Source organism: Leptomonas pyrrhocoris (genome assembly GCF_001293395.1).
Source record: "Leptomonas pyrrhocoris isolate H10 chromosome Unknown, whole genome shotgun sequence".
NCBI classification, from domain to species: domain Eukaryota; phylum Euglenozoa; class Kinetoplastea; order Trypanosomatida; family Trypanosomatidae; genus Leptomonas; species Leptomonas pyrrhocoris.
Genome location: NW_015438358.1, coordinates 952,786 through 977,023, shown reverse-complemented (window position 1 = coordinate 977,023; position 24,238 = coordinate 952,786). Strand labels below are relative to the sequence as shown.

Here is a 24,238-nt window from a genome sequence, read left to right as displayed (position 1 = left end):
GTTTGGGTAATTTACTGGAAGTGACCATTTAAAGGAGAAAACATGATTCTCCGCGTTTTGGCAGAAATTACGCACATGAAGAGGAAAAACATTTCCGCATTCTCTGCGTCCATCGTGAAGGATTGAAGTCGAGCATACCCAATAGAAAAAAAATACGTGTTTCATCGAGACCCTTTACTTTTCGCAACGCACACTTGCATTGCTGCTTTCAATACTGTCTTTCCTTTTTCACACCTCAGCGCTAGCAGATCACACATTTTGCTCAGCGAACTATCAACTAGCGATGTCCAGAGAGAAAAGGCTCGAGAAAAGGTGTCTCTTAACAACAGTCCCAGGAACGGTACTATTCGCCATATTGACTAGAGATGTGATATTATTACGTTGAAAAGAGGGACCAAGAGAGTCCAACAACGCTTGAGTCTTTTCGCGCAATGTAGAATCAGCCCACAGAGGAAAATCACTGATTGGAGGCCAGGACGGTGGCTTCTGGGAATATTTGTCAGAATTGTCAATCATGTGTGAGCGGTCGCTTCGGAAAAATAAGAGGTATTCATCTCCGTCTATTACTCGGAACTGCACAGCGTCCATCAAAAGCTGAACCCGGCTCTTGTAAGGCGATGCTAGAGACTCTTCGAGAAACAAGGTATTCGAGCAGTACATGTCAAAATCGATACAATATTTGCTCCAATTCCCTAAAGCTGGCTCGCTCGAAGAAGACAACGACGAATCATGGTCAATGACAAACCATTTTCCATTTGCTTTATTGTGGACAACTGTGAAGACGTGATAATCCCAAATCACCAGATCCCTACTAGGATCAGGCGATTTAAAGCTACGGTACGGAACGGTGGATGTCCACTGGTTGTAAATTTCGCGCGAGGGATCACAGGTGAAGGAGCTCATGAACACCGCATAGCTGCGGTCAAAGACGTCAGGAAACTCGCGAGCCTTTTCCAGACACATATAAGCGTTCTCTTCGCAATAGCAATGCGCATATGGCAAAAGGACCTCCATTTTGTCTCCCTGAAATTAACTCACAGTGCATCCGCGGACAGAAACAGGTGTTAAAATGCAGACAGGGGAAAACAGTATAGCAGATCGTCGGTGAAAACTTCTACGAGCTCAGCATTCAGCATATGTAATTCCTTCGAACACCGAAACCTTCGCCACGTTTGCTTGGATAAGCCGCTGGCATCGCGCATCTGCTCTCAGTGCTTTTCTTTTCTCAATACATGAGTCGTTGAATATACATCACGGTCGGGATGTTTGATTGCGTATTACACGAGTGGCTGTCGGATGCACTAACGTGATCGCACATCTAGATCATTTCTTTAAACATTTGTCTTGTCGATTCAAACGCTGTTGTGAAACACCTCAGACAGCTTGCACCTTTCAAAACAGCACAACTCCCCGTCGTCCTGTGAACTTGGGCTCATGCCTGCCCCCATCTCCTGCATGATGGAGGCCATAACTAAAAGAGAAAGCGTTAGGCGACGCGACCCGCACGACCCCCTAAACAAGCACCCGCGAGGCCCTTCGGAATTCCCTCCCCCTCTCCCCCCCCCCCTACTTGTTTTCCCTCTTTCGGTGCCGTCCTTTTTGCCCTAACGCCACAATTCTCAAGTCACGCGTGCTCAAAAACGGGACATCAGCTCCACGGCTGTCCAATACCCCTTCCCTCACAGTTCTAGATCCCACTCACACCTTTGCGGAGCCACGACCATCCCTTTATCTGAAACCCTACTTTTCCTTCATAAGCCGTTATATTTCCGCTTTCTCACCCCCTCCACTCGAGTTCCGAAAAGCGTGAGCAACCCCAACAAACCTGCGCTACTTTTCCCTCAATCCAATGAGAAACACGAGTCAGCTCTTACTCGTTACCCACCAATCCAGAGCTGGCAGCAGCAACAAATGTCATCAAATGGTTTCCGACCAGCAAGCCACACCGACAAAAATCAGATGAAATGGCGCACCGCATGTGTCGCATCCGTTACACCTGCGCAGCAGAAAAAGACACCCAGCCCTCGCGCTTTCAACTTTTCCACTTTCCGTTTCATCTGGCAGCAGAGGTTTCAAAACGAGCAGCGGTGCTACAACGTGACACCACAACTCTCACACAAAACATGTGCAGCAATTTACACGGCAGATGTAGAACCAATTTTTCTTTCAATTGTCCATCGGTGACTGTCCGGGAAGTCTTTACAAACGCTTTGGCTCACCTGGATTGCGTCCACCATCTGCACAGCGTTATAGCAAAGCAATCTCAACGGTCTTTCTTACGGTTTTAGTAACCCATACACACGTGTTTCCGTGAGTCGTAGTGGTAGAAAAAAGGCATTTCCTCGGCGGATTGTGCGGGCAACCAATAATCACCAATCTGGCGAAATCTCTTGAAGAAGAAGAGCAGCCACGTTGTTTTCTTCGGGAAAGTATGTACGCTCTGGCTCCCAACTGTTACTGTTTTGCGCTTGTGTTCGGGGTATTTGACCTTATAACTGCTACAAAAGAGCTCTAGAGACGATCACCGAATGCTGCACACTTTGAGCAAAGGTAAAGACAATAAGAATGGGGAGGTGGAAAATGCCAGCTGTAAACGATCCTGTATTTTTAAGGGAGGTGTTTTTAACCATGATCTGCGGTATGCAGCCAACACACACTAGCCGTACGTAGTGGTGCTCGCGAAAAGCAAGCCTTCACTACAGCTCGTTAATAGCTGAAAGTGAAGACTTGACTGCTGCCGTGTGCGGGCAGCGCTTTGTGGTGTTTGAATATACGTTGCGAAGTCGTTTTCACCTAATTTGCAGCTACCCGGGGTATCTACTGCAACTTCACATGGTGATGGTGTTCTCAACTTTCGCAACTCCGTCGAATACAGTGTTTTCCTTGCCAAGAGTGCCCTGCTATCCGTTGCAGTAATGCTCTCGTTTTCCGGTGTCGTCAAATGTGTCGCTCAAATAAGATAAAGAGAGGGGAAGTGACGTGTGTGTTATCCAACACTGCACTTATACACACGGAGGGTACAGGGGAAAGGGCTGAGTAAAGAGAACACGCCTCCTACCAGGGTTTGACGGGAGCTTCCCAGGGGCGGTGCGATAGACCAAGTAAAATAAAAACCTCGATTGCTGAGCAAGTGAAGAATAAAACAACGGAAAAGCGTTCTTTAGAGGAGCAAAACACCGGGTGTACGATTGCAAGTAATCTTGAAACCGGATATGCTGTCGGCTTGACCACACAAGTTTCAAGGAGATAAACACCCAAACGCACACACCAACTGCTCTCTCCCTTTCCTCCTACCGCTATCACCTCCGTGCTCCGGCGCGCTCACAGTAAGGTCCGCCACGCTCGCGCACATCGTACGCGCAGTCGGGGGCACCAAGTTAGCCGTGCGGCAAACCGAACACTGCCAAAGCAGCAAACATACAGGGCGGGCGGGCGGGCTCTGAAAAACCAAACGCGGATTTGAGCAAACCGAAGCGTAGCTGCTTCGTACGTGTGCAGTTGTACAACAGCAGCGAGCAGCAGAGGGAGAGAGTGGAGAGAGGGAGAGGGGCCAGTGACATACAGCGAGAGAGAGCATGCGCAAATCCGCCCAGCCAGCCACCGGCCATCCACATACCATCGTGACCATACGCGTGGACCGCAATCAGCAGAGAACTCAACACACATAATAGTTTGTGCCTTTCGACGACTGCCGCCTCCGGCCACGGGAATGAGAAGACAGAGGAAATGTCAAGGAGAACCACTGCGATCAGCTGTTATGTAAATTGTGAGCGGCGAGAGGGGAGAGAGAAGGAAAACAGACGCCGCTGGGAAGGGGGGGGGGACGTTGCTAGGACCCAACTGGCTGCGAAGGAGACCGTAATCGGTACAGCGCGAACAATTCAGATTAGTGTTACAACTGAAGATTTCTGTTTCCGGCGGGCTAAAGTTTGTTTCAGGTTCAGAAGCATAGTCTGGGAGAGCGGGTAGTGGTGATGGTGGCTCCAGGGGAGTTTATAACTGCAGTTACCTTCTGCTACGGCCAAATGAGGGTTGTATTCGTTGTTTCACTACACAGATGTGCCCTGACCATTGTTTGTGTGGCCTGAGTGAGGCAGTAACCTAGGCCAAGTTGCGTTTCCACCAGGGGTCCGAGGTGAGCAGTTGGGTGATCGTGTAAGGGCAAAGCGGTGCCTGAAATGGCAACTAATTCTATTGACTATGTCGAACCGTTTGGTGCTCGGAGAAATGCAATCCGATTTGAAGCAAACGATCCCTATTGTGCTGGTGACGCTTGAGAACATTCCCATTTTGACACCGATGTGAAGTTCTATTCCACGGAATGCAGCGCTCACGAATAGTAAAGCAAACGGAACGGTCCACACGTAGACAAACTGTATGACATTGTGTTTGACCGCGTATGACTTCGAATGTGGTCAAGAATGAAGGGAATCCCAATTGTGTAATGAGAGGGTACCGGACTTTTTGCGACAACATGGAGTGCTGTCGACGTCGGACGGTGAAAGAACTTAGTAGCGAAATAGCATTTTCCTTTTTATGAATACGTCTGATTGGTATTCAAAGAACAGCATCTAAAAGCACGCTTTTCTCCCTCGATGAATGCTCATTTAGTTGTTAAGCTGTTCTGAAAGCTCCTGTCTTTCAATGCTCTTTTGTTTTACTGTTGACGACCCCTAGGATTCGCCGCAGTAAAGCAAGGGATGTACTGTTCGCGTGTTGCTGAGGCCAAAGGTACGATCGAATGAAAATTTATCCTACTTTCTTTTGTTGCACCTGCTCTTGGAGATGACATTAACAAATGCGTTCCTAGGCTCTTCTATTCTCTCCTTTTTGTTTAAAGAGTATTTTAGAGCTAATATAAAATGGCCTTCCTCAAATTACTGGTAGTTTTCACTTGCGCCGTCATCGTTGCCGTAAATCTCGTTCCTGAGGACAACACCGTTGAACCGCTGCGCGGGCTGCTGCTTAGCTTCGATCAAGACCTCCTGAAATCTCGGTTTGGAGATGCACGTTCTCTTGATCACAAGGCAACTAGAAGTGTCTATCATCAAGTACTATCTGAGGCCGAAAAGATGATATTGAACTCTCGTGATGCGCCCGAGCAGAAGGCGCTCACCTGCAGTTTGATGCGCTCGGAAGCACGCCGTTACGCGCGCTCGCGAGACGGAAGTTACAGAGGTCATTTGACAGATGCTGTTCTGCAACTGCGCGATAGCTACGTTCACGGGCTCCGCTATTTGCCCATCGCCATGGACAAAGATATTCGTGACTCATTGTCCTTACAAAGGCCTACACTGTATCACGTTGGTCTAGTTGTCAAACAAATCTTCTCCTGTCTCGCACCGGCTTTAAGCAGCGGTAACTGTCCTTCATACACATTTCTACGAGAAGTGCGAGGGAAATCAGACGACGAAATTTTGGGCTCCTGCACAACGACGAACACTGCCTATGATGCCTTTTAAGAAACCCTTTTTTCTTAATAACATATTGAAATGCATGGGCTTGCTTTTGCTGCCGTTAAAGTCCTCGCACGTAAGCTTCTCCACTGATGTTGGCGATACGGTTAACAACGTTTTATCAGCGAGGTATCAAATAATTGCTTTGAAGATAACAAACAACAGAATCTGTCTACAACGAAAGATGTGTGAAAATCGAGGATCGTTTCGCTGCTGTTTTCTTTAGAAGACTTCCAATCCAAATTGCTGTGCCTACAAATAATCTCCACTTTTTTCCTTCATCTAAATCTTTTTTTTTTCAAAAGCATTTTCCTCAGTTTTTTTTTTAAACAGCAAGCAAAAACACACCGTAAACACACGTTGAGTGTTTGAAGATGGCGGATCCCAACGAGCAGGCGCTGCTGCAGATCGCCCAGCAGATCGAGCGCGCTGTCGACGATGAACTGGATCGCGTTGATCACTTGGACGACGACGAGCTTTTCGCAATTCGTCAAAAGCGCTTGAAACAATTGAAGGAAGTTCAAGCGCGTAGAGATGAGTGGCTGAAAAAAGGCCATGGTCAGTACCTCGAAGTAACGGATCCGAAAATGTTTTTTGACAACGTGCAAGACTCTGAGCGAGTGGTGGTTCACTTCATGCGTAGGAGTACACCTCGGTGCGAAATCATCGAACGCCACCTACGCACCATCGCGAGTGAACAATTTGAGACGCGCTTTTGCTACGTGGATGTGGAGCGCGTTCCTTCTCTTCCCGAGAGGTTTAATGTGATGATGCTTCCAACTCTTATGCTTGTTGAGAAGCAAAACACTTTTCACAGCATCATAGGATTTGATGAGTTTGGAGGCACCGACGAGTTTCCTACGAGTACAGTGAAGCAAGTCTTGAGTTACTATGGCATGATCAACGAAAAAGGCATGTTTGCCGCTGACCAGAACGATGACTGATAGCCAGTGGCCCTTTGTTTTTTCTTACTGATGTTTCCAGATAGATTATATACTGTTCATAATTAATCGCTTTCCTGACATGACAGTAAGGACAACGATAACAATGAAACTGTGCGTATGCAATACAAGATGCAACAGCGTTCAAGTGCTCCAGTGCTTATTTACTTGTTGTTGGGGCATATTGAATGCAAGTAACTAGCTAACATGTTTTACGTCTCGCTTGCAAGAGTACTTTCGAGCAACATTGCGCTTTTTTTTCATAAAATGCCAGTTTCACTAAACCAACTACTGTTCGTTTTATTTTTTTCCTCGTCTTCTCCGTTCTTCTTCGTTCCAGTTATCTGAAATGTCCGAGCCCGACACCACATCGAACCGCTTTGCCGGCAAGGTAAGGCAAGCGGAAGATCCAACGGAGAAAACCTTGCGAATCAAAGTCAATGCGTTAAAGCGCACAATAAAAGATCTTGTGTACGCAAAGAACGAAGTTGATCGTGAGACAGACCGTCTCGAAAAAATTCGCAGCAATGAGCCCGATCGCGTTCCACAGCAGGAGAAGGTCCTTGATGAGGCTCGGATGATGGTTCCACATTCTGAAAACCGTATAATGTCCCTAGTGAAAGACCTTTCTGATTTTCTTGAGAAAGAAAGTGGTAGCGTTTCCAATGACGAGCTTGTGGAACTTGCTCGCGCAACTATCCTTGAAGGCCAAGCTGCAGTATCGTAAAGTTGTTTGATAATTCTTTTTTTTTGTATTAACTTACCAACAGTGTAAACGCGGGAGTCCTTCTCCCTTGCAGATAGATAAACAAACAAACAAAAGAGTTGAAACGTGAAAAGCTATGAGTCAAGGGGTGAAGATTCGAAATGTTCAAAAATTTGATTTCAAAAGAAAAGTTTCCATGCGCGCTCAAAAGAACCTCTAGTGTGTTTTCTCGGTGTATCGCTATTTGCTCTCTTCCTCCATAGCAAATCAACGACATAATACGGTTTCCTCTTTGCACAGACGATCATTATTATTGTTTGGACTTCTAATTTATTTAAACCTTTTCTCTATTCTTTTCATCGCACTTTGAACGACAATAAAAAGTAGCTGTTCTCCATCAACACAACCGCGAGAACACTTTAATAAGTGCGAAAAAAAGACACTAGACTGCACGGTGCTAAAAGAGTGGACTCCTTTTTTAGTATAGGACTTCATCATGTCAACGCCAGACAAACATGCGTATGCCGCAGCGGCAACAACCAAATACCCTAATTATGTCAATGACAGAGATATCTGCCGACATTTTATTGAAGAATTTAGGGACTCTACTGGGCAGATCAAGTATATGCTGAAGGCCAACGAAGTAGCGCAGCGGCAGTCCAAAGTTTTCTCAGTTTTTCTCGATGACGTGGCTAGCTTTGGCCAGCTCCACTTAGCACAAAGGATTCAAATGAACGTTGTCGGATATATGGATGAATTGTACAAAGTCGTTGATTCTCTTATTCCTCCGACAAGTTTCGTTGTGGACATGGTCGATCAACTGGTGATGGAAGCGCGCGTCTCCGGGCAGGAACTTCCTGCACTGCTGACCCGACGGTACGAGTTGAGAATCGTTCCATTAAGCGCAAACTCGACTCCAATCTCTCTACGCGATCTGAAAGGTGGAACTATCGGCACTCTCAGTGTCCTGCGAGGAATTTGCATTGCGGCAACCGCCGTGCGGCCTAAGCTTTCTATGCTTGTCTCGGTCTGTGAAGTGTGTGCGGAAACAACTTTTCAGCAAGTCATTGGTGATAGGCTGACTCCGCTACAAGTTTGTCAATCGCAGCGTTGCAAATTCAACAACGCTGTGGGGCGTCTTCTACCGCAATACAAGGCAAGTAAATTTGTCAAATTTCAGGAATTGCGCGTGCAAGAACTTCCAGAGGATGTCCCACGTGGTGCAATTCCTCGCACTATTCGCGTTGTGTGTGAAGGAGAGCAAACGCGAGTTGCGGCCCCTGGCCAAGTTGTTCGAATCACTGGGACGTACTGCCCTGACCCCTCCACCGGGCAAGGCCATGAGGCGTTTCGAGCGTCGACAATGGTGAAGACGCTTTACAAGGCAATTAATGTGGAGCTAGAGAAGCGCAGCTACCAAGAAGCGGCAGAGGATATGCGTGCGCAAGTGGAGGACATTCGTGACTATCCGGACCGAGATGCTGTGATTGAAAAGCTGACTCGAAGCATCGCACCAGAGATTTGGGGCATGGAGGACGTTAAGAAAGCGTTGTTGTGCCAGCTTGTGGGCGGAAGCTCGATAACGAACGGCATTCGGATTCGCAGCGACATAAACATTCTCTTCATGGGCGACCCCGGAGTGGCAAAAAGTCAGCTTCTGAAGTGGATTGCCTCTGTGGCGCCGCGCTCTGTGTTTACAACAGGGAAAGGTAGTTCTGGGGTTGGCCTCACTGCCGCCGTCACGCGGGACACCCACACTGGCGAAGTGATGCTGGAAGGCGGCGCGCTGGTTTTGTCAGACAAAGGTGTTTGCTGCATCGACGAGTTTGACAAGATGGACGACTCTGATCGAACGGCGCTACATGAGGTGATGGAGCAGCAGATGGTCTCGATTGCCAAAGCTGGCATCATTACTTCCTTGAATGCGCGAACTTCCATCCTCGCTGCCTCCAATCCAAAATTCGGCCGTTGGAGGCGCAACGCGACGCCAACGGAAAACGTGAATCTTCCTCCCGCCCTCTTGTCACGTTTTGACCTCCTTTGGCTATTGCTCGACGAGTCCAGCCGCGAGCGCGACGCTGAGCTTTCCATGCATGTTACCCACGTCCACCTTCACGGTGTCGCACCTGGCACGGTGACCGACGATACTGTTCGCGGATCATCCACCGAGTACTTCGGGAGGGAGTTTCTGCGCGCCTACGTCGGTGAGGTGAAACGAATTCATCCCTTCGTCGACCCAGGCGCTGCGAAAGCCATCAGCGACATTTATTGCGAGATGCGCGCGCAGAGCGTGCGGCACAGCAACGTTGTCACTGCTCGTACACTCCTAAGCTTGATCCGCCTGTCCCAAGCATGCGCGAGGCTGCGCTTTTCCGAACGCGTCCTGGAGGAGGATGTACGGGAGGCTGGCCGGCTGCTGGATTGCAGCAAGGCTTCCCTGCAAGACCGTCCAGCCACAGATGCACAGCGCGTGGTCACAACATCCGATGCATCCATCTTCTCGGCCATCAGGGATCTTGCGCGAGGACGGCCGGCTATCGACTTGTCGGAAGTTCGCCCCGCGCTGATGATGAAGGGAATCGGAGAAGCACATTTGCAGCGATGCCTTCAGACGTATTCCGAGGTCGGGGTGTGGTCCGTCTCTGGTTCGATGGTAGAGTTTGCTGACGACTGAAGGTATCAGTATAGAGATTTATAGAATGACCCCTTTTTTCTTTGTGAGCGGAAGTATCAACTCCACAGAGCACATTTGATGCTCTCTCCCACACACGAAAATCAACAACAAACTGGGATACACGTAAATAGCTCGCATTGATCAAGTCAGTGAAACCACGCCGTGCTTTCACTTGAAGCCGAAGAGTTTTTTTCTCTTTTTGAAGCACTTTCGTCAACCTCGTAGACTTGATACGACCGCAGCTTTGAGTGCATCGAATTTCATCGACAGTAAGGAAATCTTCTTTAAGTCCTTGATAGTCAGCTGTTACAATGCCTTTTTATATATTCACAGCACTCTCTTTTACTCTCTTTGTCTGCCCTTTTCCTTTCAAACTCATCGTTTGCGCAACGCAAGCTTTCCATTCCAACAGTTTTTCCACCGACTAACATGTCTTCTGAGCGTACCTTCATCGCTGTCAAGCCCGACGGCGTCCAGCGCGGCTTGGTTGGCGAGATCATCGCCCGCTTTGAGCGCAAAGGCTTCAAGCTGGTTGCCCTCAAGATGCTGCAGCCGTCGACGGAGCAGGCTCAGGGTCACTACACCGACCTGTCCTCTAAGCCGTTCTTCAACGCGCTGGTGGAGTACTTCTCGTCGGGCCCGATTGTGGGCATGGTGTGGGAAGGTAAGAACGTGGTGAAGAGCGGCCGCATGCTGCTCGGCGCGACGAACCCGGCTGACTCTCTGCCCGGCACGATCCGTGGCGACTACGCCGTTGATGTGGGCCGCAACGTGTGCCACGGCTCCGATGCCGTGGAAAGCGCGAAGCGCGAGATCGCGTTCTGGTTCAAGCCGGAGGAGCTTGTGAGCTGGACGTCCCACTCCGCCAACCAGATCTACGAGTGAATTGATCCAGTTGAGACTACGAAAGGGAAAAAAGCTGTATCTCAGTGATAAATTTAAAGAAAGAACATTTACTTGGTTTTATAAGCTGTAAGCACTGAAGGGTTTCAGGGAAGTGTGCTGGTTGGCCAAGACTCATTTTGTAAATTGACACTTTTTATCTCTCTCTCCCTTCAGATCACTGCTGGTGACTCGAGCTAGAGGAGAAAAAGGTTGATAATTACATATGTGCGTTTTAGCTGCCAGCCATAGGCTGAGTGTTGGTTTCCCTTTTTGTGCATGCTTTTTATTATTATTACCTTTTTTCCTTCATTTTATTAACCGTCGATTGACACGCATGTATTCATTAGCGAAAGAGCTGAGTAGGAGACGTTGCGTGGAGGTGCGATTGAGTATCTGCGCTTGCAAATGGCGCATCACATGCGCAACTGTGACTTGTGTCTCTTCTATTGCTAGTTCTCTTTTGTAGACAGAGCGTGAATGATGAGAACTGGCGGTCTTGCAGATTTGTGTGCTTATCGGAGTTGCGCTCCCTATATTACTGAATATTGTTACCCTGTGCAGGTTTTCATTACGCTGAAAAGACGTGCCTTTCTCTCTCTTGCCTTGCCAATTGTCACTTGTTCTCTCCCCCTTACGCGTCTCCAATTCGTGTATCTTTTCGAAAGTTGTGCGCGGCAACGAAACCGTATTTTGTAAGAATCGGGCACACCCCGTTTGATCACGGTTGACAACAAACGAGCAAACGAGCGAAAGTATTTTTTCACTCTCTCTTCGCATAAAGCACATATTAACAGTCAGAACGACACCCGCTGAGAATAGCGCGTGCGCATAGAACGGGTTGATTCACCGTGGTACAGTTACATTGATAAAAATTGTATAGAACCGTAAACAAAAGGATTCATCGTGATCATGAAGAGAGCTTTCGTGTTGCTCGCTCGGCCGTTTCAACTGATTCGCCCAGCGAAAATCAACCCATCGCAGAGGAAGGTTCCCATTTCCGCGCAAAATGAGGCGAGCATGTTAGCCACGGTGACGAATACTCCTTTCTCAAAGCGATGTCAGGTGACGCTTCGCGAGGTGGCGAGGCGGAACCATTACATGAGTCGGTACTGGGTGACGCAACCGCAGTCGAGCCGGTCGTGCAACGCCGTTGTACTTCCCGGTCAGAAGCCGGCAGTGATTTACCTTCATGTAGAGAAGGTCATTCCTCTGACGTCGCTAACGAAGAAAGATCAGAAACGCATCCTGGAGGAGCATCCCCCGTTCTTCGGATCGGGCGTTGGCATTCTTTCCGAGAGGAAAAAGTGGAAAGCCGTGACAGCGGAGAGGCTTATTCGCTTGCTGAATGCTGCCGAGGAAGAGCGAGCTTTGTTCATCGACTTGAACATGGCGACCGAATTAGAATTGGCTTACGACAAGAAGGCCGTGATTGACGTTCGTCCGGCAAGCTCTGTGAACGTATACAACGCCCAGCAGCTTGACGATGCCTACAAGGGTGAGCCTCAGAAAGGCGTGGCGCTAAATGCGACGACGGGGAAGCGATTCGGTCAGCCGGCACATGACATTTTGTTGGGGGTGGGAATCTTGCGCGGGTACACGTCTCCCATGTGGATCGGTGAATCGCAAATGAAATACCTGAACGTAGAGCTAAAGCGCCATGCATATCATCAAGCGGTTGCGGTGCCCGACATGACGGGGATGGTTGTCTCGCTGTCTTTCGTGCCACCCAAGGCTAGAGCTCAGCTGCTCCAGGAGCTGAAGAAAACACGGCCTGACGCGTTTGGGCATGACACATTTTTTATCTACGGCGTTAACGGATGGGAGGCAATGCGTTCTCGCATGTTGGTCAAGTATATGGCGGCCGTAAACGACCCTCAATACCCTTTTCACTTTGTGAACTTAAAGTTTTTGCGAGTGCAAAAGCCGGAGTTTGCTGCGTGGGTCAGCCGTATAACAAAGCACACGTCCCCCATTGGGCCTTCGCTCCTAACAAGGACAGTCGACGAGAAGACTACGGTTGAACAGCAAGAAAGCCGCATTGCTGTGCAAGGGACTCGGAGGAGGTATTTTTTCGCAGACGATGCTACCCTGCGCAGGTATTACAACGCGGCGTGCATGAAAACGCCACACCTCATGATGCCATCAGTCCGTCCCATCGCGATCCTCAACGGCAAGCTCATCGGTCCACGAGACGAGAGTTTGCTGCGTGCATTTGCTTTGAAGCACAAGTTATCCAGTCCTATTTGGCTGACAGAGTCCGCCGCAGCCCGCCTGGGGATTGGGATTAATCCTACTCATAAACAACACTTCGTGACAATTGGGGCAGCGGCTGCAGAGACGAACCCGGAGGAAGAGATTGCCGACGGGTTTTACAATATCGGGGACTTCGCACGACCAGAAGAGATCCTTTCTCTTTTTCCAAAAACGAGCAAAAAGGTTCACTTTATGCTGGACACGAAATGGCGCCCAGTTTTAGGAAAGCAGCGGCAGGATTACCTTTGCTCATTGAAGCGCGATGAGCCGTTGTGGGTGTCAGTGAACGAGTGTCTCATGTCTGGCTTTGAGCCGAAACCGGGAGCTTCGCTTATCTCATTCCCGTCAGGGCGAAAAAAAGGAACGTCGGGAACGCGCGTGTACAACTCCCAATACACGACCGATCCTGTTCGTGCGATTGGACTATCTCCTGTGTACACACGTCCTCAAGGCTTGACGGTGTAAGATGAGCTGTTCAGTTTTTTACCCACCCGTATCTTGCGAATGAGGAGCCGTGTGTCGCACAATAAAGAGTTTGTAATGAAATCACGGATTTGGCTGCAATGCCGTTTCTTGGCCGAAAAGCAGTGTAACGTTTTTCTTTTTTTAAAAGTATTTAGATATAGACCGCTTGGCGTGCGCATTTTCTCCTTCGCTTCGTATGCATAGAACCGTGCAGATAGACAAACAACGACATAAGTTTATGCGACAACACGCATTTTCTTCTTTTCTGCTCGTCTCTCGCAGATTCGAGTTTTCTGTTTCAACTTGGCAAGAAGCTCAAACTTCTTTTGACGGCTGCATCCAATTTCTTCCCTCCTTATCCGGTGGCGCCGTTGCACGGTGCAAACTTACCGACTACTCTAAAACAGATATGCAAGGGGATCCATAACTTCATATGCATTACTTCATCCAGAGTCGCCTTTGATGATGCCTTCCACTGTGTCCAACAAAAAGCCTCTATGCGATTGCTCTCTTTTATTGTTATTGAACCTTTCGATCCGACGTGTCTGCAATACCACTACCACTGCTAACAATAATAACGTGCACTTCTTATTCTTGTCCAAACAAAAGCCATTCATTCAAGCATATTGATGCTTTTTCACCCGTGTGCCTTTCTTCTATTTGTGGCTTAACTGAAATATATATAATCGACCATTCAAGCTTTTAGAGTGCGCTGTGTTTTTTGGCTTTCAATTATACATTGTTTATTTTTATACTTGAATTTAACGTAAAGGGATATACTTTAGAACACTATGAACTCTCCTTCAAAGGAGAATCAAAGAACACTGGCTGTTGCACCAGCGGACCCGGTGTTGAGCTCTAGATACAATCGAGCGAACTCCGCGTCGACTCTTGCATCGTATAACACCAGGAAGAATAGCCCTCGCGTTACTCCGTTTGCCAACGCGCCAAGCTCCGCTACGAAAAGAGCATCCCCGCGGTACAGCCAACCCCTTGGAAATGGTCGTCGCGGGTCCGCTCAGTACGCTGATTTGCAGTCATCTCCGCTGCCACCGCAGGCGTCGAGTGGCGTACGGTCCTCTATCTTCGGTTCCGGCGCGGTCGCGTGGGGCTCGTCTCTCCGCGTCGGTTCTGCACGCGGTCACACGGCGTCTGCTCCTCTACAGCGCACCGTGTCGGCGACCGGTGTGGAGAGGCGGTGCAAGTACGTTGTGGCGACAATGAAGCACTGCGGCTCCATTTATGAAGAGATGACGAAGCAGCTGCTGGCCACGGGGCGGTGGTCGCACATCAACGTACGTCAACGATCCATCACGAAAGCTCTCGTTGTATCGGAGACGCAGTGCGACCTGGTCGACACCAATGTGCACCTGCTGCTCGGCGAGAAGATGCCGTGCGAGCGTGTCATCTCCACCCGACGCGAGGCCGCCAAGCGTTTCCAGAGCCGTCTCAACGATCTGGGTAACGGCAGGCGCTCCGGCTATGGCCCGAGGCAGTACGGATCGTTAGGCATTCGCATGCCCATGGGCAACGGCGACGACGGTGAACCACGTCTGGTCGACTTTGTGGAGAACACCCGCAGCATAACGCTGAAAAGTGCAATGGTGACGAATTTGTTGAAACACCACTATTACGACTGGGGAGCGCTGGGGGAGTACCTTCCCATGTCCTTCAAACTGCTCCCACGGCAGGCCACCCGTGATGACCGCCACGCGCTGCTTGCCACGGCAAAGCGCGACTTTGTGCACACCCGTGGGGGCGAGAAGAAGTCGTGCATGTGGATCACCAAGAGCTCGGCAGGGTGCCACGGCGACAACATTGAGATCTTCTGCGGCGACCAAGTTGGCCTAACGAAGCTGTTGCGCTTCGTCGACAGCCAACGTGGAGGCCAGCCGTGGATAGCCCAGCAGTACATTGACCGCCCTCTTTTGTACCACAAGCGCAAGTTCGACATTCGTTGCTGGGCACTGCTGCTGCGCGACAGGTACGAGATATATGTGTACGACGAGCTTGTAATGCGCACGAGTAGCGTTCCGTACAATCGCGACACAGCGACGTCCAGGACTGCGAATGGCCGGCTTGCGCACATCACAAATCATTGCGTGCAGGAAACTGGAGCTGCCTACTCACTTTACGAAGATGGTAATGAGCTTTGGCGGGAACACCTGGATGGACTTGTACGTTACAAAGGCACCTTCAAGAGCGAGAAGCTGAAACAAACGAAGTGCCTGCCGGGGCGAAGTCCGCGATCGCAGGAGCCTAACGCAAGTGAAGCTCTCTATTCCACCACCTCTTCTATCGAGACCAGAATTTCGCCGTACCCGATACGTGAGGTGAAGCGTGGAGAAGGCTCGAGGAGCCCTGCACCCACGAGCGCCCGAGACGCGTCGTCACCGATAACACTGGACAACCACGTCATGCCACAAATCCACGCCATTGTTAAAGATACACTTTTTGCGGCAAAGGCTCACGTGCCGGACGAACCTGTCGTACCTCCGACGCACACGTTCCAGGTGTTTGGGTACGACTTCCTCATTGACGAAGACCTGAAAGTGTGGCTTTTGGAGATCAACGGAGCCCCGGGCGGCCCTGACCGACTTAAATCTGCTATGATGAAAGACACGATTGAGATCGCTGTCGCGCCTTTCTTCCCGGGCACAATGAACCTGAAGACAAAGCGTCACAACGGCTATGTGCGCATTCACCCCTGAGGTGGTGCAAGGGACGGAAAGTCGCTTTTCGAGTCAAGTAATCCACTACCCTGTTGGCAAAGGATGCACAAATAAAGACAGTCATTATTTAGGACAGGGCCGGTACCCAACGAGGGTGCTGAATCACCACGCTGAATTAATGCACACGAGTAAAGGAGAGAAAGCGAAGCAACACCAGGGAAATTTTGGGTCTCCTGTCTCTCACGAACTCAGCTGTCATCGTTTGTGGTGTTAACTTCATATGTGTGATTTCGTTGCTACCTTCACTTTTGCAGATATTTTTTTTTTCAAGAATAGAGTAGAACGTGAGAAAAAATGACAAAAACAATACTACAAACGTGGCAACAGATTTTACCGAGACTATGCATCACAAGCGACGTTGGGTTAACAGTTGTTTTAAGATGGGCTTTTTGGCGTCTGCCTATTGCAGTATGCGTACTTGATTGCCTTTCGGACCGTTCAGATGGTATTGGTGGAGCGGAAAAAGGAATGCCAACCATGAAAGCACTTCATGGTGTAAACTGCGAGTTTCCTTTCCTGGCGTTTCTTTCTTTGTTATTCGCAAGGCAGTCTTCTTGACTGCGAACTCCTGCACAACTTTTTCATCCTTTTAGGGGTGATAGACCTTTTCGCCGTCAATCTCTACCTTCCTTTTTTTCTTCTCTCTTTATCGACGACAATAACATCAAAAAAAGCTGCCATACATTAGAGCTGCACAAAAAGAGAGGAAAAATAGAGGAAAAAAACCCCACAACGATCCTACGTCGGAGAAAAAAGAAAAATGCGCATCCGTGATGTTATTATTATCGGCGTCGCTATCGTGTGCAGTATCATCTGTTGGTCTCAGGATGGATCGTTGAGCTTTAAACGTGGATTTAAGGTGTCTGTACGAGATGATGAATTGGCACAGTCGCTGATGCCAAAACCCATCGTCGTTGACGTGGACGGCTCTGGGTCTCGCGTCCTTCTCGCCTCGACGCAGCTGGGTGTGCTCTCCCGTTTCCGGACACACTACGCGCGCCGACGCATCGATGACGCATTCGTCTCTCTTGCCCCCAGCGGGCAACTGGATTTCCAGTCAGCCATCATGGCGATTGGTGCCGGCTACACAGATCCAAACAGCAAGGTCATGCTCGGCGCGGTGATCACGGAAGACTATCAGCTGATTGCTATCAACATTGACGGCGAGTCCTTAACGGAAAAGTGGAAGAAGCAAATTCTACCTTCGACGTACTGGGCGGACACGGCTCACGCCTCCATCTCTATTGTGCCGGAAAGGATCTGGAAGGACGACGTGGGAACTGTTGCGATCGCTGTTGACGTGGTGGATACGTACAGGATGCAGATGACCTTCTACGCCGCCTATGATGCTGCGTCCGGCGCCGTGCGGTGGAGCTACTTCTCTGACGGCGGAAACGAAATGGATGACGCTGTGCGTGAGGCCACGCTGAACGCTTCAGCGGTTGACTTGAACATCGACGTCGATCAGCCTCTGGTAGCTCCGCCGATCGGCGAGGGTAACAGAGACGAGACACGAGACGCTGTCTTGCAGGCAAGGGCGCGGATGCAGCCGTGGACCACCTTCCGTGAAGGCTTAATTGCCGCCATGCCGCACCGGTACGCGCACCCCTGGGACGCGCAGCTCGTTCCACATGTGATTTACCGCGTCAAGGCAGAACGCAATGCGCAAAAGCGGCAACAAAAGAATACGAAGCGCGTCACGTTGCTGTACAACGACCGCGTAGCGCACATGGGCACGGACGACCATGGCACCCTGGGTGAACAGCTGAACTCTTGGATGCTCTCCGTGGTCTCGAAAGCCCGTCTCTCTCCACCGAAAAGCGAGGCGCGCCGGCGTCGGCCGCCGAACGTGCTTGTGTTTCACGGAAAGAACGGTATCGAGGTGCGGCACATGTACACCGGAGACACAGTGACCATGGTGGGTCCGCTGCGATCTGACGGGACGGCATACCATGACATCAACGACGATTTGGTTTTGGATTCTATCAGCACCCAAATTGGTCCTCGCACCGTCATACACTCGAAACACGGCGTTGACCTGCTGTACGACTGCCTCGGAATGATCGAGTCCGGCGTCCCCACCTCGTCCGCGGAGCTCTTCAACGCAACCGTGTGCGATACCGTGGGATTATTCGGGAACCTGGATCTCATCCACCACTTCGTGGACGGCGACGTACGCGGCGAGGAAGTTTCGCATACCGTCAACACACTCGAGCTTCTGGGGAGTCGCAACGTCGCGTCAGACGCGACCCACGCCACACCACCGCTCGTTGTGCAGGTGCAGAATGTTCGCGGCAGTGGGCTGTACCAGGTGGAGCGGTACGCTGTCTTCATGATCAACACGGGCCTTGTCACGTGCATTGATCCATCTCGACGCCGCGTGCTGTGGCGCGCGCAAACGGGGAGCCGCTTCACGCATTCCGAAACGGAGGACATGACGAGGTGGGACGACCGTGAAAACCGCGAGGAATTCGAGTCAAAGCCATTTCCTCACCTGGTGCCCTATTCGCTGTCGCAGAAGAATCGTGAGACGGACGTGACATTCGTAGGGGGCGGCAAGGAGCCCTACCGACGCGTCGACACGTACGTGTTGGCTGTGGGAGACACCGAGTTCTCAATCATCAAGACGAAAAACGGGAAGGTAACCCGCACCATCGCACTCGCAGAGGCGCCGGTGGCGCCTGTGCAGGTTGTCGACTTCAACGGGGACGGTACCAACGACTTGATTGTCGTTTCCAAGTTTGCTATTTACGGTTTTGTGGGCAGCTCCCAGTCGTCCTCGGAAACTGTAGCCGCCTTGATGCTTCTGCTGGTGGGGCTGCTTGGCCTTCTCTTCGCCATCCGCGAGAAAAACATCGCGGAAGGGGAGGTGGAGGACTACACACTTCCTGTGCACACTGGGGACCAGATGCAGCGTACCAAGACCTTCAAGCGGTCGACGGACTAACATGCCTTTGCGGGAAAGAACGATACTGTTTTTTTCTACCTGCACCGATGTGGCATCACTGTATGTGTTTCTCAAATGACTTCGCCTACAAATGTAAGAACACTTTGTCGGCAGGTATGCAACCCCACAGCCACATTTGATTGTCGTGCCCAGTTCATTTCTGACCATCGATTATCTCTTTTTGTATTTTAGCCGTTTTATCATTGCTTTGTCTGCGTCGTTTCTGTGACAAGAGTGCGGAATTCACGGGACGGTTTTGTTTGCCTTTCTTGTTGACACGCCGCCGTGCTTATTCCTCATTCCCTTTTGTTTGTCGGGAGGGTTGTTTTGTTGCCTCTTTTCCGCTGCCTGGGCGGAACGATATGCTAATTAGCTGAAATGCAAACCCACGAAGCAAATAAAGCGGGAAGGCCTTTGAAGGCGGAAGAAGGGAGGAAATGCCGCTTCGTATCACATTCCGACTAAATCTGTTGACCATACGGATGAATATTAGTTTTTTTTCTGCCTTGCGCAGTCAAACGAGGTGCGATGTGCTCGCACGAACATGACCGCCATTTGTGTTCCTTTTTTTCCGTCAGGCGCGTTATTTTGTTTGGATGGCTCTCTTCATATGCTCTGTAAATATGCTCCTTCATCTTTTTCCCTTTTTTTTTTCGCATCGCGTCTCTCTAACTTCTCTTCCCGATTTGTGAACTTCTGGTACACCGAAAGGATCCAGGACCCATTTGTGAAGCATTTTTTCTGTTTTCCTTCTTTGTTCACTCAACAGCGATCCTTCCGTGCGTCTGTTGAACAGATTTCGGTGTTCACAAGATATCCAAACACAGAAAACGAACCAAGCTGTTCAAGGCGCATTCGCACGTACGCAAAACACTATTGACGCGTGCTAGATTTCTGGCCTGCACGGCGTCGAAAAGTGAAACGTAACTTCGTTACCGTCATCGCTTTCTGGAGCTTTTAGTTACCTCCTTTCTTCTTTACGCGTACGCGAGCCGGTCGTTACGTCGTTGACATTTTTTGTTGTTGTTGCGGAGATCGCAGACCGTGTAGTCGAAGTAGAGTCAAGTCTTTCTGTTTTATCGCATCTTTAGCAACAATGAGTTATGTGCCAACAGATGGTGCTGAGGAGAAGGGCGGTGGGGACAGTGCTGATGCGTTTCCGCTGAGCGCCACATCGCGTAGCTCGTTTTCTCCGTCCGAGGACGAAGCGCACTCACCGCAGCTCAATGATGATGCTGACGGGGGCGCCGCGAAAGACAAAGTGATCACGTGGGATGGGATCCAAAAAGAGAGTACCATACCGAAAGAAATCGACGCGGTCGATGAGGCGGAGTCGACGCAGACGCCGACCCCCGCGAGCCCGTTGCAGGGCTTCGTAAACTCGCTGGTGGGCATTATTCTAGAAGGACTCCGCGGCTTTGATGGCAGCATCACCTGGTTGAAGCGGTCCAGTGCCGTGACTGCCGCGCAGCTGGACGTCATTAAAGCCGTCAAGTCACCCGAGCACGTGGAGGAGTTTAGTGTCGCGTGGTTCGGCATTGCCAGCGCGCTGCTGCGCGATTTCATTCAGGAGAGCGTAGAGGGAATGATACTTCAGGTCACCCCATCATCCCCAACTACCGACGCAGAGGAGGATGAGTGCGTGGGCGCGGGAGTGCACGCCACCCCGCGTGAAGTTGCGGTCACGTTTGTGTCTGGGCTCCAGAGCATTGTGGCGGAGGTAATGAACGACTGCGGGTGCCACACCACCAGCGCCGGTGGGAACCGGTCGTACTCGCGCTACTCCCTGCGCAGCTTCACGTTCGCAAAAGAGGTGAGTGAGCTCAGCAGCCGTCTCATGCGCGACCGACTGACGCGCGGCGCCTACTTGCCGGAGGCACTCCGTGACAAGTACGCCGACGACGCAACGGTTGTCGACAGCAAGGACGATTACTCCGCCATTTTGGGCCCCATCGCGGACGCGTGGATTTGCAGCTTCTTCCCGGCGTACCAGCAACTTTCCCGCAACCCAGTCGAAACGGTGCCGTACCTGTGGACGGAGGAGGAGGAGGACATCTCACGGCTCAACACGGACCTTTTCTTCTACTACTTCTTCTTCGCCTGTGAGCAGCATAGCTTGATGAAGAACAAGGAGGGATTCACACGTGGGGTGGCGGTGCCTACGGCGTGGATGGTGCAACTGCTGAGCTGGACCGCGAAGGCGAGGCAACAGCGCCTTCTCACCCCACCTGGGCCCCTCCCCCAATTTCCCGGGCCTATCGACACGTTCGATTTAGTCTCCGTGTCTCCGCACGACCCCCGCCGCCACTGGCTGCGACTGGACACAGGCCTCTACCAGGTTATCCCTGAGAGCTTGTTTGACTCCTTTTTCCGCTTTTTCGGGGCTGGCCCAAAATACACGATGTACGGTCCCTTTCCGCTGCGCAACCAGTGCCTCGCAGCGTGGAGGGCGCTTCCGCTGAAGGTCGAGGTTACCTTTGATTGGGTCTCGACCAACAAAGAAGACAACGTGATGGACTCATTCACCGTTTCCGTGTACGTCGAGGAGGCGCTACTGCACAGCGAGATGCGAGAGGTATGCCATCTAGCGTGGGGGTTGGCAACTGAGGAAAAGGATACGATGTCAGAGGAGGCGTCCATGGTGTGGTTTGCCGCCGTTAACGGCAACGACACGGTGCGTATCTCTTGCAAAGGGCTCTTCACGCTTCCCATCGGTGCAGATGCCTTTCCCGTTGCTGCAGAGGGCGACGGGATGGACGTGACGGTGCAAGAGGTCCTTCAGCAACTTCGCGACCACATCGAGACGAAGAAGCCTGGGAGCTTGGGCGAATTCAAGAAACAAACAAAGTCGCAAGTTTTTCTCTCTCTGGGGGTTACCCTACACAACGTGAACGGCGACGGACGCGAGAAGGAGATCACCGGAACGATGGAGGTGGCGGCGCACAACAGCGGCGTCTGTGGTCTGACAAACGTCGGCAACACCTGCTACATGAATAGTGCGCTTCAATGCCTGTCCAATCTTTCAGCGTTCCGCACGAAGTTGCTGACCTTACCTATCTCCCACTTTATGCAGGCCACCATCACACCGGCGTTTATCAAGCTTCTGTCCGGTATGTGGTGCGGCCAGCACTCCTTTGCCGAAACGCGCGAGCTGAAGGACCAAATCGGGATGCGTGTGAAACGGTTTGCAGGGTATCAGCAGCAGGACGCCAGCGAGTTTATCGAGGTTTTGCTCGACAACATGGGCGAGGAAATCAACCTCGTCTCAGCTCGCTGCTACCGCCAGCGCGAGGACAGCGATAATGCCATCCCTACACAGGAGCTATCCACCATTTTCTGGGAGAACTTTCTGGAGAACAATCAAACCTTTCTCTCTCCACTTTTTTTTCACCAGTCGAAGACGGTTTTCACGTGCCTCACGTGTGGTGAGTTGAGCGTTGTGTTCGACAACAATGTGACGCTACCGGTGAGCATCAGAGAGCCACAGCAGAAGCGCACGTACGGCGTAGAGGTATTGGTAGAGCTGGATCGCAGAGAGTGCGCAACAGACAAAGCAGTGGCAGAGCGGAGCGCTGCCTCGCCTTCTCGACCTGTCACGGACAACAACCGTGCTTTTGTACAAGCCACACTTCGCGTGCAGGCGCTGGTGGGGCCGGACAACACAGTGCGCAGCCACGACGTTGAGCAGGGCCTCGCCCACGCGCTCTCGGGTGTCGCGGTCGACAGCAAGGAGGTGTACAGCTTCTTCTTCCCCCCCGGTGCTGACAGCGGCGACAACAACCTCGATGATTCCGAGGAGAAGCCGTTAGATTGGTGGGAGAAGAAGAGGGAAGTGATCCGGTCGCGTTTGCGCGTCGATGCGCGCTTGATAGAGGTGCCGGAGCACGGACGTGTCCACGCGTGGGCGCGGCTCTCCCTCGCTGAGGCCGAAACGAAGGACGCAGTGGATGCAGCCACGGAGGAGCAGGACGCAGCGCCGGCTTTGCGTGTCTGGTACTTCCTCAAGAACGTCAACGACCCAGCACCGACGACGTTCACGACGAATCTGGTCTGGGTGGACGAGATAGCTGCGCCAAATAGAACGCCCCCAGCTGAGAATCCGAGTATGGATGATAGCGCACCCTTCTCGCGGCACATCATCGCTCGTAGCAAAGAAATTGCTGCCTCCATGTTGGAGCGGCAAACGGAGGACTTGGTAGACCATGAAACAGCCTTCGTGGCTGCTGATGCGCTGAGCGGCGGCGGCGGCTATTTTAACTCTGTTGCGTCTGCCGAAGAGGAAGAACGAGGCGAAGTGGAACACGCGGAGGGCAATGTCGCGGCTCAGCAGGACTCGCCGCCGCCGACGCATTTGGACGTGAAGGTGATGCGGCGTGTGTCGCGTGTGATGCCGCTGGAAAACGTCGCACAGTTGATGAGCGCTGCGGGTGATAGCTGGCTGAACATCGGCGGGAAGGGGAGCGCGGAGGACGAGGAGGAAGAATCCAACGTCGTCACAACGCCGGCACAAGCAAGGAAAAGCGCGGACTGCCCCACCACTACAACGGTGGTCATCTTCATTCAGTACGATGCAACGTCGTACGTCGCGCATCCCGTCGAGATGGCGGAGTCGCTGTGCCTGCGCGCGCACACGAGCTTCCAGACCGACGCCAAGTGCACGCTCCACGACTGCCTGAATTACACGATGGAGCCGGACGTGCTGCGCGGCGACGATGCGTGGTTCTGCAGCCGATGTAAGGAGTTCCGCGAAACGCGGGTGCACCGGACACTCTACCGCCTGCCTCCCTGCCTGATCGTGTCCTTCAAGCGCTTTAAGATGCACACGTACAGCGCCGATAAGAAGGACACCACAGTGCAGTTTCCGACGGAGATGGACTTTGCACCCTATCTCGATCCCGAATCGGTTGCATTGCAAACGGAGGGAACACGGTATAGACTGCGAGGTGTTGTGTACCACTCCGGCTCGTTGAGCTTTGGGCACTATACTGCTACCGCGTACAATGACTACGTCAAAAAGTGGGTGTACTACAACGACACGCGCGCTACGCTGGATAGCAGCGAAGCGCCGGTTCCCAACGGCGCATACATCCTCTGCTTTGAGCGTGTTCCTGAAGTGAAAGAAGCCCGGTGAAGGTGATGAAGCAAAGAGAGAACCGCGAGTGGAGAGATTTTGTGACGT

At 51.3% G+C, this 24,238-nt stretch overlaps 10 protein-coding genes across 12 annotated transcripts; 9 read left to right on the top strand and 1 right to left on the bottom strand.

Annotated features, from left to right (window-relative positions):
- Positions 1 to 273: 273 nt before the first annotated feature.
- Positions 274 to 1,035, bottom strand: ABB37_01370 (putative DREV methyltransferase; the record flags this gene model as incomplete). The annotated part of the gene is made up of 1 exon (XM_015797839.1): positions 274 to 1,035. Exon 1 carries the CDS (start codon positions 1,012 to 1,014, stop codon positions 274 to 276), a length of 741 nt encoding a protein of 246 aa, XP_015663359.1. The 5' UTR covers positions 1,015 to 1,035.
- A 3,774-nt stretch (positions 1,036 to 4,809) lies between these two features.
- On the top strand, positions 4,810 to 5,462 carry ABB37_01369 (hypothetical protein; the record flags this gene model as incomplete). Of its 3 annotated transcripts, none has more annotated exons than XM_015797838.1 (1): positions 4,810 to 5,462. In XM_015797838.1, the coding sequence occupies exon 1, from the start codon at positions 4,863 to 4,865 to the stop codon at positions 5,460 to 5,462; it is 600 nt and encodes a 199-aa protein (XP_015663358.1). In that variant the 5' UTR covers positions 4,810 to 4,862. The 3 variants fall into 3 exon arrangements, with proteins under 3 accessions (XP_015663358.1, XP_015663357.1, XP_015663356.1); XM_015797837.1 differs by having other exon boundaries at positions 4,840 to 5,462; XM_015797836.1 differs by having other exon boundaries at positions 4,850 to 5,462.
- A 298-nt stretch (positions 5,463 to 5,760) lies between these two features.
- On the top strand, positions 5,761 to 6,400 carry ABB37_01368 (ATP binding protein-like protein; the record flags this gene model as incomplete). Its single annotated transcript, XM_015797835.1, has 1 exon — positions 5,761 to 6,400. Exon 1 carries the CDS (start codon positions 5,831 to 5,833, stop codon positions 6,398 to 6,400), a length of 570 nt encoding a protein of 189 aa, XP_015663355.1. The 5' UTR covers positions 5,761 to 5,830.
- Positions 6,401 to 6,736: 336 nt separating this feature from the next.
- On the top strand, positions 6,737 to 7,124 carry ABB37_01367 (tubulin binding cofactor A-like protein; the record flags this gene model as incomplete). Its single annotated transcript, XM_015797834.1, has 1 exon — positions 6,737 to 7,124. Exon 1 carries the CDS (start codon positions 6,747 to 6,749, stop codon positions 7,122 to 7,124), a length of 378 nt encoding a protein of 125 aa, XP_015663354.1. The 5' UTR covers positions 6,737 to 6,746.
- A 365-nt stretch (positions 7,125 to 7,489) lies between these two features.
- Positions 7,490 to 9,777, top strand: ABB37_01366 (putative Minichromosome maintenance (MCM) complex subunit; the record flags this gene model as incomplete). Its single annotated transcript, XM_015797833.1, has 1 exon — positions 7,490 to 9,777. The coding sequence occupies exon 1, from the start codon at positions 7,600 to 7,602 to the stop codon at positions 9,775 to 9,777; it is 2,178 nt and encodes a 725-aa protein (XP_015663353.1). The 5' UTR covers positions 7,490 to 7,599.
- Positions 9,778 to 10,172: 395 nt separating this feature from the next.
- Positions 10,173 to 11,000, top strand: ABB37_01365 (putative mitochondrial nucleoside diphosphate kinase b). The gene has a single exon (XM_015797832.1). It carries the CDS (start codon positions 10,207 to 10,209, stop codon positions 10,660 to 10,662), a length of 456 nt encoding a protein of 151 aa, XP_015663352.1. The 5' UTR covers positions 10,173 to 10,206; the 3' UTR covers positions 10,663 to 11,000.
- Positions 11,001 to 11,571: 571 nt separating this feature from the next.
- Positions 11,572 to 13,380, top strand: ABB37_01364 (hypothetical protein; the record flags this gene model as incomplete). The annotated part of the gene is made up of 1 exon (XM_015797831.1): positions 11,572 to 13,380. One exon carries the CDS (start codon positions 11,572 to 11,574, stop codon positions 13,378 to 13,380), a length of 1,809 nt encoding a protein of 602 aa, XP_015663351.1.
- Positions 13,381 to 14,171: 791 nt separating this feature from the next.
- Positions 14,172 to 16,091, top strand: ABB37_01363 (tubulin-tyrosine ligase-like protein; the record flags this gene model as incomplete). Its single annotated transcript, XM_015797830.1, has 1 exon — positions 14,172 to 16,091. One exon carries the CDS (start codon positions 14,172 to 14,174, stop codon positions 16,089 to 16,091), a length of 1,920 nt encoding a protein of 639 aa, XP_015663350.1.
- A 781-nt stretch (positions 16,092 to 16,872) lies between these two features.
- Positions 16,873 to 19,059, top strand: ABB37_01362 (hypothetical protein; the record flags this gene model as incomplete). The annotated part of the gene is made up of 1 exon (XM_015797829.1): positions 16,873 to 19,059. The coding sequence occupies one exon, from the start codon at positions 16,873 to 16,875 to the stop codon at positions 19,057 to 19,059; it is 2,187 nt and encodes a 728-aa protein (XP_015663349.1).
- A 710-nt stretch (positions 19,060 to 19,769) lies between these two features.
- ABB37_01361 (putative ubiquitin hydrolase putativecysteine peptidase Clan CA family C19) lies at positions 19,770 to 24,190 on the top strand (the record flags this gene model as incomplete). Its single annotated transcript, XM_015797828.1, has 1 exon — positions 19,770 to 24,190. Exon 1 carries the CDS (start codon positions 20,156 to 20,158, stop codon positions 24,188 to 24,190), a length of 4,035 nt encoding a protein of 1,344 aa, XP_015663348.1. The 5' UTR covers positions 19,770 to 20,155.
- Positions 24,191 to 24,238: the final 48 nt, after the last annotated feature.

Excerpts from the sequence above, each read along its gene's own strand:
- ABB37_01365 (XM_015797832.1), top strand. The coding sequence starts at position 10,207 with ATGTCTTCTGAGCGTACCTTCATCGCTGTCAAGCCCGACGGCGTCCAG.